The following is a 12,440-nucleotide window of genomic DNA, read 5'->3' as shown; positions in this document are numbered from 1 at the left end:
GGCAAAGTGCCTTTACTGTGTAACCTGCCGGGCCTTTGCCCACCTTTTTTTGTTTTTTTCTTTCTTGCTATAGGGCGCGTGCGCTCACCAGACAGACAGAGAGAGACAGAGTCAGAAAGCGAGAAATCACCCCCCAGAGGGGGTGGTCACGCCGCAATCCCTTCTCCTCCATTCTCCTCTCGGGATCTTGGGCACGCAAGCACACGCGCCCGGCGTGAGTTTTAAGCCACCGGGTCCGGGACACGAACCGTGGTTGACTACGTGGGAGTCCAGCGACGACACAGCCATTACGCCAATTGCTGGTTCCCCCTTGCCTACCTTTTATATCCAACTGGTGAGCTACATCTAACTACAATACAAACTTATAATGGTTTGACATACAATTTTCCAACTTTAGGATGGAGTGAAAGTAATACATGTTCAGTAGAAACTCTACTTAGAATTTCGATTTTTGGTCTTGTCTTTGGCTAGTGACATGCATACGATGCACTCTCTGGATGCAGTGAGCTGCAACGCCCAGTCAGCCCCTTGACAGTCCACAGTGTAGCATGTTGCTGCATGATTTTGCCAACTGCAGGCCGCCATGGGTGTTCTGAGCACATTTAAGGCCAGCGAGGCTCGACTCTGATGTTCGACAGGCTGAGGGCATGAAACACATTTTCTTTTTTTAAGAATTATTTATTTTATTATTACTTTAATTCACTAGGGCGCGGGGTGAGTAAGAAAGCAGGCTGCCAGGTCCAGGACTCGAACCGCGGTTAGTCAGGTGGGAGTCCAGTGCCCCAACCACCATGCCACCTGCTGGCCCCATGAAATGCATTTCCAATTTAAGGATATTTTCAAGTTATGATGGGTTTATGGGTTGTGACCTCACATAAACTGAGAAACATCTGTATACATTTAGGTTAACGAAAACCCCACAGGCTTTTAAAAATTAAAACTGACAAGAATTCACTTCTTTGGCAAGTCAAAAATTCCCTAGGCTATACTTAAGAAGAAAAAATTGAAATAGGTAAGATTACAAGGTTTCTTGAAAGAGTTATTACAAATAATTTTTTAATTATTTATTTAATTTTACATATTACTATTTTTTAATTTGCCGCAGGATATGTGCACCCACGAGAGAGACTCAGAGAGAGAGAGGAAAAGTGAGAAAGCAAGGCACCGAGTCCGGGACTTGAACCACAGACAGGCACACAGGAGTTTAGTGTCTTAACCACCACACCACCTGCTGGCCCCAGATATAATTTTAAGATAAACTAGTAATACACATTTTTTATAACACATAAACAATAAGGTTAACAATTATTTATGAAATGAATATTATAAAAGTATGAGGAAATTAGAAAAGATGACTTCAAAATTTCGAAATGACTTGTCCTAGAAATGACTATGAACTTGTCATAGAAAATAGCATTTGTAAATGAAAACAAGCCCAAAAGATAGAGCGTTCAGCGCTGTGACCCCGCACCCTCGCCCCACCTCAGAGCTCATTCTAGGCGGGTTTCAATCAAGCTCCTCACGGGCTCCCTGCCTCGCTCTCTCCTCCCACACTCTGCTGGTCGGCTGACCTTCCTAGACCACCCACACCCGTGCCTGAAAGCCCTCAGCGACTGCTCCCTGCAGAAGGGCACCTGAGCTGGACACTCACGGTGTGTCGAGGCTGGCCCACGCCTGCCTCCAGGCCCCAATCCTCCTCACTCTGGTTACGCATCACCCCTGGGCCAGTTGCACAAAACGATTTCTTTCAGGAACTGCCCACACTCTTCTCTCCAGCTCTTTTGCTCATTGTTTCCTCTCACTGAAATCCTCTTCCCCTTTCCCTGCTAAAATCCTGCCCAATGCTCACAGCTCTTCTGCAATGCCCCTCCCCGCGACAGCTTTCCTGCCAGCGGCAGGTGATCTCCACTCTGACGCCTCTGCATACGTCCCCATGTACCCAGGCAGGGGCATTCCCTCCCTATCATCGTGACTTGTCCCCTGCAGCCCCTGAAGTGAATGGCACAGGGCCTCACACCCGGAGGCACCAGGGTACGGACTGAGTCACGCTGTACCCATGTTCTACTCAAGAAAGCCTCGGAAGAAAAATACTTTGCGTGTAGAGACAGATAACTAAAGAGTTAGTGACAGTATTGGGGGGAATAACTTGTTTTTCTAAGTTTTTGCTTATAGGATTTGTATACTCGCTGGAGAGACTGAGAGAAGGAGAAAGTGAGAAAGCACCCCCGGGGCGATGGCCGCACCACAATCCCTTCCCCTCCATTCTCCCATTGGGATTTTGGGCACACACGCATATACACCCGGGGTGTTCTTGAACCCACTGGATCTGGGACTTGAACCATGCAGTTGGCCAGGTGGGATCCAGTACCTTAACCATCATGCCACTTGCTAGCCCTGTAAATCTGTTTCTGTAACATGGGAAATGTAAACCAGCGGCAGCAATACTTTATACAACTAAGACCTACAGGTTTTTGTGAAATTATGATGAGATTCTTTTAAAAAGGATGGCACTCAAGTAAAATCTCTTTTGAGCTAAATAATAAATGAACTAACCTTTTTAAAATTTAACCTACCTACCTTCTTTCTTTCCTTCCCTTCCTTTCCCTCCCCCTCCCCTCCCCTCTTTCTTTCCTTCCTTCCTTCCTCCCTTCCTTCCTTTTCTTTCCTTCCTTCCTTTCTTTCATTTTGACCAGAGAGGGACAGAGCGAGAGAGAGAAAGGGAGAAAGCAAGCCAGCAAGTCTGGGACTCACACTGTGTCAGCCGTGTGGGAGTCCAGAGTCCAACGCCCACAACCACCATGCCACCTACCCACCCCTAGCCTTTTTATGGAAAATAAATACATAAATAAATAAATAAAATGAATCATTTCTCCTCGGTCAAGTTATAAACAGTAATACCAGAAATGTTAACTACCAATTCCGTTATAATGAAATGAGAAACAGCCCATAACCCCTGTATGTAGTCAGGCACAGGAAAAAGCGGACTTCCTCCCTCTGTGAAAGCACTCCCACGTAACAGGAAGCCAGGCTAAAAATCACCAGCTTCTCTTTAACTAGTCTCCAAAAGTGAATGAATGAATGAATAATAAAGAGCCCTGAGACTTGGTTTAGACCCGGCCATGGTAACACGGGCAGGAGGGCCACGTTCAGTTGGCAGTTCAGCAGAAACAGGCAGGCATGGTGGCCGTACCTGGGGTCCTAGGTATTGCAATGGGATGACACCTGTCCAAAAACACATCCCCCCATTCTCTCATAAGGAAAGAAATAGATATTGGGGGGTTAGCAGGTAGCGAGGTGGTTAAGGCACCGGACTTCCCCGTGCTGACTGCAGTTCAAGTCCCATACCTGGCAGCCTGAAACTCACGCCAGGCACGTGTGCGTGCATGTCCAAAATCCCAAGAGGAGAATGGAAGAGAAGGGACTGCAGCATGGCCGTTCCCCGGGGCGTGATTTCTCACTTTCCCTCTTACTATCCCTCTCTAGTCAATGCATGTGCCCTACGGCAAAAACCTTAAAAAAATAGATACTGAAAACCATAGTATACCTTGTTAAGATCTAGGGCAATTAAACATAATACATTAATAAATAAATGAATGTATTCAGAGTTTCCTAAAAGCCCATGTTTCTTAAAATATTTCTGGAGAAGATTGGTTTCTAAATAATCCCATCTGTTGCTGGAATACAACAGAAACACCTAGAGGCGGACACACTTTCTGCTTTCTGCTGCCTCTGTGGGGGCCTGGTCAAGCCGCTTCCCCGACCCACGACACGCCCGGTGACAGCCGCAGGGAGCGGGGACGTGTGTCTACCTTCTGCTCCCGCTCCTTGAACACGGCTTCGTGGACGCTGCATGCAAAAAGTGAGGTAGGCAGGTCGCTCAAATCCATCATCTCTTCCAAATCATCTTCGTTTTCACCAAAAACCATCCCTTCTTCCTCCTCTCGGTCACTGTTACAGAGCTCCGGCCGGCTCTCATCCCAAGACTGCAGAGTGTCCCTGAGCATTGTTCCCCAGGCCGGCCTTCGCCGCTTGCAGGTTCTAGGATGTCTCCCAGCCACTCGCTGTTAGGAGACACAGAGATAAGACCAAATCACATTCCCGTCCATCGACTTCCCAAGGCAGCAATGCATCAGCCGAACGCTTTTACCCAGGAAACAGGTCGGTGACTCAGTTACGGTCCCCGTCGAAGGGGTCCACGGATTCTCGTCTAGACTGCGCGGCGTGTTTTATGTAATATACTTCACTAGCAATGCTACATTAAGAATAAAAAAAGAAAACAAGGCAGCGTTGTGTAGTAAAGTTGGGAGAAAACGGATAACCTAGAACGAGAGCACATCAATATGTACAGCAGCTTATGGGCAGGAGGGAAACGCCGACCAGAACTGCCTTCACATATTTGTTTTGGGTCCTGGGTCCACAACACTGAAGCTGGCAGAGCAGAGTGACACCCACGCGGATCCACTCACCAGCTGCACCCTGCGGGAAGCTGACTTTCCCTTTTTTTTTTTTTTAGGATTTTTTATTTTTTTGCCATAGGGTACATGTGCTCACCAGAGAAAGACAGACAGACAGAAAGGGATGGAAAGCAAGAAATCACCCCCCAGGGGGGATGGACACGCCGCAGTCCCTTCTCCTCCACTCTCCTCTCAGGATCTTGGGCACACACACACGTGCGCGCCCAGAGTGAGTTTTAAGCCACCAGGTCTGAGACTCCAACTATGGTCAGCCACATGGGGGTCCAGCGACGTCACCATCACGCCTTCTGCTGGTCCTGATAATAAAAAAGGTGCCCTTTTTGGTGAACTTCTAAAGAAACACTGTTTTTAAGCCAAAGGCCTGGAGCTGCCTGTGCCCCTCTGTGAAGCAAGCAGCCTGTCCTACGCTGGCTGTTCCCATGAACTGCACGCCACGTGCCCCACACGACTGAGGCCGGCAGGGAATCTAATGAATACCCCCGAGGCACTAAAAATGAAGTCAGCTCCTGTGACGCTCCTGTTGGTACCTGAGCTGTGGTTTGTCCTTGTACAGTCCCACGTCACTTAGCGACAGGGTACGTCACGAGATGCATGGGCAGGCATTTGTGTTGTGCCGTCACAAGCCCAGGCCGCGGCTGCGGGGGGACACAGCAGGTGGGGTGCGGCCCACCCTGCCAACACTATGGGGGTGCGACTGCTCCACGAACACAAGCCCACAGTGCGGCCCGCCTCCCGACACAAACTGGTGGAGGGGGTGGGGGGCAGCCCACTCCGTGATCACGAGCCCGAGGGCCCGCCCCACACAGACTACAGGCAGCACCCAGTGGGGCTGCTGTCCTATGTCCCACAGTCCGCCAGGGACCAACGGTGTTAGGCAGGGCAAGATTGTATTTCAAAGAACACAGGCCACAGCACAGGGCTTCTTACAGAACGGGGACCGTAACACGCGGGAGGCCACACTGCTGTGCAGCACCACTGAGGACAAATCTAAGGGGCTCTGCTTTACTCCTGTTTGTATTTTTTCTTTTTTGGAGAGGGTTTTGCCATAGGGGGTGTGTGCTCACTAGAAAGACAGAGAGAAACAGAGAGACAGAAAGCGAGAAATCCCCTCCCGGGGGGATGGCCATACCGCAGTCCCTTCTCCTCCATTCTCCTCTCGGGATCTTGGGCATGCACACACACGCGCCCGGCGTGAGTTTAAGCCACTGGGTCCGGGACGCGAACCACAGTCGACTACATGGGAGTCCAGTGACATAGCCATTATGCTAACTGCTGGTCCTAAAACTTTACTCCTTTTTACAAACATGTCCTGAGTGCCTATTGCTTGGGACTGGGGGATAGAGATGAGTAAGACAGCTCTTCCTCATGGAGGTCCCCCAAAGCAAGAACTCAACACTGCTCCCACTTCCCTCTCCTAAAGGACCCTGGCCCTTTACCGGCTGCTCTATTTCCGGTCTCCCCTTCCCCACCTGTTCTTTTCACAGCAGGCGTGTTCAGGGCCCCTCCACTGGGCTGACCTCCTCTCAGTCCCCCTGTCTGGCCTTCCTTGCCAACTTTCTGGAAGGAGCAGTGTCTGCTGCATTCACCTCTCACCCCAGGCACTGTCACACGCAGGGCGACGGCCTTCTGCCACTACTCTAACTGGCAACTGTCCTCACTATGAACAGCAACCGTGTCCCAAAGCCGGGACCTGACTTCAACTCTCGGCTATCTCCTGGCCTGGGACCCTTCTGTGCCCCTGCCTTCTGGGTCTTGGTCCCTCCTGGCTCCTCCTCCCTACCAGCTCTCCTTGTCCCCTGGCTGCACTTTCCCCACACTCCCTTTCCAACCCCCGTCCCTGTGAGGTGTCAGCCCCGCTCTTCTGCTCGTCCTCCTCTCACTCGGGGACCCCAGTCACACCGGGGTACCTCACCGCCCGAGCACCGGGACGGTAACCTAGGTTTCCACTCCTCAGGCTCACGGGGTCACTTCACGCACTTCTGAAGCCAGGGAGGATGCCACTGATGCCGAAGGGAAGCCAGACCAAGATCGCGGGCAAGGAAGAGCAGGAGCAGCTGGAAAGAGTCCCGGAGATTCTGGTCTGCCCCCGGACTCTGCTGTCACACATGGGAAAAGCACTGACCTCCAGAACTACTTCCAAGTGTGTGTGCTCAGACTCAGTCTCTCTCTCTGGAGCTCAGTATTGCTTTTTTGGAGAGGTTTTTGCCATAGGGTGCGTGCACTCACCAGACAGACAGACAGAGACAGAGAGACAGAAAGCGAGAAATCACCCCCCAGGGAGGATGGCCATGCCGCAATCCCTTCTCCTCCATTCTCCTCTCGGGATCTTGGGCACGCACGCACACGCGCCCGGCGTGAGTTTAAGTCACTGGGTCTGGGACTCGAACCGCGGTCGACTACATAGGAGTCCAGCAACACAGCTATAACGCTAACTGCTGGTCCCAGTATTGGTATTTTTAGCCTTCTATTAAGCTTAGTTACCAGAGCAGTCAACAGGTGCCACAATTTTTAACTTATCCCTTTTATTACTATTTTTAGGTTTTGCATTAAGGCACGTGCGCTTGATGGAGAGAAGTGAGAGAGAGACAGCCCTGGGGGTGGCCACGCTGTAGTCCCCTCTCCATTCTCCTCGGGATCTGGGCACACACACAGGAGTCCAGCATGGTTTTCACGCCACTGGGTCGAATCACAGTCAGCCATGTGGGAATCCAGCCACCTTAGCCGCCATGCCACCTGCTGGCCCCTACTCCTCTCATTATCGCGCTCCGAACCTCCAGTGTGGAACGGGGCCCTGGTGTGGGGGGGGTCTCACTGCGACTTTCTCTCGTCACCTTTTCTCCCAGACCAAGTTTCCAGGTAGCGTCTGCAGCTCAGTCCCATTACACACTGACGTCATGATTACTTGTTTACACATCACTTGCATTTAGGAGAGGGTGGGCCTCCGACACCCCGGACCCCCGCACGGTGGTCGGCTCACAGTGCATGCGCAGTAAGGCCTGCTGAGTAAGAGCAGAGTGCACTGTGATGACCCCGCGACTCAGCATGGGCACGGGGAGGGAGAACTCTCAGCCCACAGAGCACGAACAGAGGCGAAGGACAGAGAGAGCAGCATGCGCCGAGGTCACGTGACCTGGTGGGTGGGCCGGGTACAAGGACTGGAAGCTGGCGCAGGGGCCAGGCGGCCATGGAAGTAGGGTTACCCAGCCCTGACATGAGAACAGTCACTCCCCGCGTGCCACTGAAGGTTCTCAGCCAGGGAAACAATGTAACCCACCCTTCACTTCGGGATCACGAAAAGTCCACCGTCTCTGCATCTTACACGGTGGAGGCATGGATTTCTTAACCCCTCTTCCCCACCAACCCATCAACTAGATGTAGGGAGAATACTTCGCCAGTTTTCTGGAGGTTGATGAGTTAGGGAGCTCTGAATAGGTAGATTTTTTAAATTTGCAGAGTTTATTTTTGATAAGATTTGGTTTGGTTTGAAGTTCCTTCCTCCAACCCCTAAAAAGGAAAAAAAAAAATACGACAAACAAGAGCACAGGAAACAATCTTCCACTGACTAAAAAAAAATTCTTAGAATGTTACTCCTTCATTTCCTGTTTTCTATCTTCAGTTTTGGGTATTTTTTTAAACCGTAACTTCAAACAAAAGTTACAAGAATAGTATAAGGAAGTCCTGGGAACCAGCAGTTAGTGTAATGGCTATGTCGCTGGACTCCCACATAGTCGACCGCGGTTCGCGTCCCGGACCCGGTGGCTTAAAACTCATGCTGGGCGCGTGTGCGTGCGTGCCCAAGATCCCGAGAGGAGAATGGAGGAGAAGGGATTGCGGCGTGACCAAACCCCGGGGGGGTGATTTCTCGCTTTCTGTCTCTATGTCTCTCTCTGTCTGTCTGGCGAGCGCACGCGCCCTACAGTGAAAATCTCTCAAAAAAAAAAAACAAACAAAAAAACTATTCAGTAGCAGACTTGTTGATGAAATGAGCTCCAGAGCAACCACTGGAGGCAGTGGGATGGCTCCAGTATCCAAACTTCTTAAGAGGTGGCATGCTGGTGAAGGTGCTGGACCCCCACATGGCTGACCACGGTTCAAGTCCTGGACCCGGTCAAGAACTTGAACCAGGCCAGGCACATGTGAGTGCATGACCGAACCCCTAGGAAGAAGGGACTGTGGCATGGCCATGCCCCCTGGGGAGTGACTTCTCACAGTCCCTCTTGCTGTCCACATATCCTATGGTGAAAACCTTAATGAAGAGGGGGGAAAAAATAAAAAACAACTTCTAAAGATTTAAAATAGAGAGCTAGCTGGAAAAAGGCCTTTTACGGGCCTTATGCACAGTGAATTATACACGCATACAGTATTAGACACGCTATCATTGAGATGGTTGTTTGCTCACTAAGGAGAAGCCATGAGGCTTTTTTAGATACAGCTTAAGTCAACACTGTTAACTATTTCCTAATTTTCGGACATCATAAATGCAGCTAAATGAAAATAGATAAGGAGATCATAAAAGGTAACCCAGCTTGTACTTAAAAGGGGGAGAACTCAAGGGCCAGCAGGTGGCATGGGGTTAAGGCACTGGATCCCACATGGCTGACTCTGTGATTTGAGTCCCAGATCCAGCAGCTTGAAAATTATGCCAGGTGCGCGCGCATACATGCTCAAAATCCTGAGAGGGGAGTGGAAGAGAAGGGACTTGTGGTACATCCCCCTGTGGGGGGGTGGGGGGGTGGTAATTGCTCTCTGTCTCTCTCTCTCAGGTGAGCACACATGCCCCGTGGCCAAAACCCCCCCAAAAATGGAGGGAGTAAACTGTTTCAGCGCAAAGAATGAAAGCCCAGAAGTACATTGGTTCCATGCGGCAATTACTGAGTTGTTGGTAGCTCTGCCCAGCGCCAACTACTGCAAGACCAAGCTGTCCTCGGTTTACTAACCAGGGAAGCTGGACTGGCCCAGCAGAAAAGGGCTGCACCAATCGCTACCGCCCAGCGTCTGCGGGCAAAGGTCTGTGCTAATCAGGGTTCAGCATCATCTCCAGCGCAACTGTAGCTGCGGCTGGCTTCCGGCAAATTGTTTCTTCATGGAAACATCAAATGAGTGGAAAAACTCCAAGCAGCATGACCATCTGCTCAGGAGCCACAAGCCTTGTGACAAGAGGAATCTGTCAAGGCAGAATGTCAAGCGCATCAAGTTCTCTTGCATTTTCAGTCTGACCAGGGAAAGGTGAATTCACTTCCTGTAGGGTATTTTCTAAAGACAATTTCTCACAGTGATATTATTCCCAGTGTGGTAAACACCTGAATGTCTTGGCCAGCTGCCCGTCTTCACCTACTGAGGTGTCTGGAATGCTCTCTCTCTCTCCTGGGAGCAAACGGGTACTGTTTCCAGCCATGCACGTGCTCTGCTCAGCGACCCTGGAAAAGTCACTGGCTCCTTCACACGTGACCTCTCAAATACCATCAAAGAAAAAATCCCAGAACAGCCTAATTCGTCCACTCTCTCACAGGTTCTAGCCGACCGGATTTCCAAGTCACATAATGTTTTGTGATGTTTTGCTTAAATCTTTTGACCAACAACTCCTCTAATGTTATACAAAATTTGCTCTTGGGCTGTCAGGTGTCATGGTGGTTAAGGCACTAGACCTCCACACGGCTGACCACGATTCGAGTCCTAGATGAACTAACTCAGTGGCTTGAAAAGTCACAGTGGGCGCCATGTGCGTACAGGCCCAAGATCCCACAAGGAGAACGGAGAAGGGACTGCAGTGTGGCCACCTCAACTAGGGATGATTTCTCACTTTCCCTTTCTCTGTCTCTCTCTGGTCAGTGCATGCACCCTATGGCAAAAACGTAAAACACAAGAAACAATTTGCTCTTTTGTTACCCTAACGTCCACATGTTTAAGGGCTTTATAGATGCTGGATTCAAGTAGCAGGAGAAAAATCTTATTTTCCCTAGAAGCACAGAAATCATTTCCTAAGCTAAGACAAAGAAAAAAAAGGTTTGCTAGTGCACCAAATTCCTTTCTAAAACTTCTAAATTATAAATTAAGATAAAATTAAAGACATATGGGATCAGCAGTTGGTGAGACAGCTATGTCGCTGGACTCCCATGTAGTTGACCGCGGTTCGAGTCCTAGACCCAGTGGCTTCAACTTGCACCAGGCACAAGTGTGTGCGCGCCCAGGATCCCGAGAGGAGAAGCACCAGGCACATGTGTGTGCGCGCCCAGGATCCCGAGAGGAGAATGGAGGAGAAGGGATTGCGGCGTGGCCATTCCCCCTGGGGGGCGATTTCTCAACTTTCTGTCTCTCTGTCGAGCACACACACCCTATAACAAAAATCTCTCCAAAAAAAAAAAAAAAAAGGCACACACAACATTCAGGATTGTAAGTATGAGGATCCTGTAAGTATCAGGAAACCTCTCCCTTCCAGTCTCTCATTTCCAACCTAAAGGTAGGTTTGACTATTTTTTGGTAGCTGGTGAAAACGAACTTGGTGCAACAGTAAAGCAGGTGAAAATTAGATTTTTGTACTTGGTATGTGTTAATAACCTATTCGCCATTTTTGTAAAATTAATCTAGAATCGATCCTGTTACAATCATCAAAGTTCCAACTCAACCTGGAAGAACGGTATTCATTAGCATGAGAGGGTCAGCCGGGATAAACAGTAAAATGAACCATCAGAACTTACGGAAACGGGCATTAAAGAACAGCTGAAACACAGAAAGGACGGGTGTTGCTTGTTTTACTGTAGATAATCCACTTCTCTCAACATCACCTCTACGCTCAAGGAGACAAGGCAGATGGTCTGACCTCGACCTTCGGAGGTTTTGGGGGTTGAAGTGACAGATGAAATAGAACTGAAGAGCTTTCATCATTTCACAGGGTTCAGCCTAAAGGATGTCCAAGACACTATTTTTCATGATGTTCGTGCCTAAATCTTTCAAACAACCCCTCTAACACCACACAAAACTTCCTCTTTTTGGTTACCCCAAGGTTCACATTTAGCTTTTAAAGATGTCAGATTTTAATAGCAGGAAAAATCGTATTTCCCCTAAAAGCACAGAAGTTGCTTCCTAGGCTAAGAAAAAACAAAGGCTTCCTAGTGCAGTAAAAGGAAGCTGGTGAGAGGAACAGGGCTGGGAGTTTTCAGGCTTTGTCTTCTTGCATCAGCCTGTTTCTAGAACACCAATATGCAATTTCACCAAAAAAGGGGAAAAATCCCGAATTTATGTGATGCACAAACACATCTAGCCTGAGTCTTAATGTTTTATTTTTTTCCCCCAATCTAATGTATTGGACCAAAGCTAATAAAATAGCCCCAAACCGATTTTAGGTCATATGCAATCACAGCGACAGATCAGTCAGTGCTTCTCTTGCCAAATAGCGAATCAGAGACTTCTATGAATCGCAGACTTCTATGAAGTTCAATGTGGTGAGCAAGGTGGCTTCCGGTAAGGTGGAGCGAGGGTTTCTGACTCTGCGTACGGCACTAAAATGCCACTTCAGGGCAGGAGTGATCGCGCCGGGTCTGGACTGCCCGCCACGCCAGAGCCCTAATCCCTGAAGGAGATAATCGGATTCCGCACGAAGCTGTTAGGAGGCGGCCGGGAAACACCGCTGTCGCTTCCTCCCTGTCCATGCAGCCGGCAGCTGCAGCTTTGCAAGTTTCAAAAAGTGAGGGAGTAAGTCCTGCGGGGGTCAGTCCAGCGCCCCGGAGCAGGGGCTTGCACTTTCGGGCTGCCGGGCTGGGTTCACTACGCCCTTGCAGCTTCCGGGCGGGCTGGGCCTGCCGCCTCTGGACAAGTCAAACAGCTGGCAGAGGAGAGGGAAACCACTGCTGGGGGACGACACCGGCCCGGAGGCTGCGCGCGAGGGGCTGGACCTGGAGGCCAGGCGGCCGCAGCAACTCGGGGGTCTCCAGCCCACCTCCCCCGGCATCGCGGGATCGCCGCTGCTTT

At 50.0% G+C, this 12,440-nt stretch overlaps 1 protein-coding gene across 1 annotated transcript in view; it reads right to left on the bottom strand.

Moving 5' to 3' along the window:
- RCAN3 (regulator of calcineurin 3) overlaps positions 1-12,434 on the bottom strand; it is a 40,819-nt gene extending 28,385 nt beyond the window's left edge. Inside the window, exons 1-2 of the mRNA XM_014591980.2 lie at positions 11,171-12,434; positions 3,810-4,061 (exon numbers count right to left, since the gene is read on the bottom strand). Of these exons, the coding sequence (XP_014447466.1) occupies positions 3,810-4,061; positions 11,171-11,182 (264 nt within the window). The 5' untranslated portion in view covers positions 11,183-12,434. The remainder of the gene's footprint in view (positions 1-3,809; positions 4,062-11,170) is intronic.
- Between the last annotated feature and the right edge of the window lie 6 nt (positions 12,435-12,440).

Source organism: Tupaia chinensis, unplaced genomic scaffold, assembly GCF_000334495.1.
Source record: "Tupaia chinensis unplaced genomic scaffold, TupChi_1.0 Scaffold000628_1, whole genome shotgun sequence".
In the NCBI taxonomy this organism is placed as follows: Eukaryota; Metazoa; Chordata; class Mammalia; order Scandentia; family Tupaiidae; genus Tupaia; species Tupaia belangeri.
This window is presented reverse-complemented; position numbering and strand designations above follow the sequence as displayed.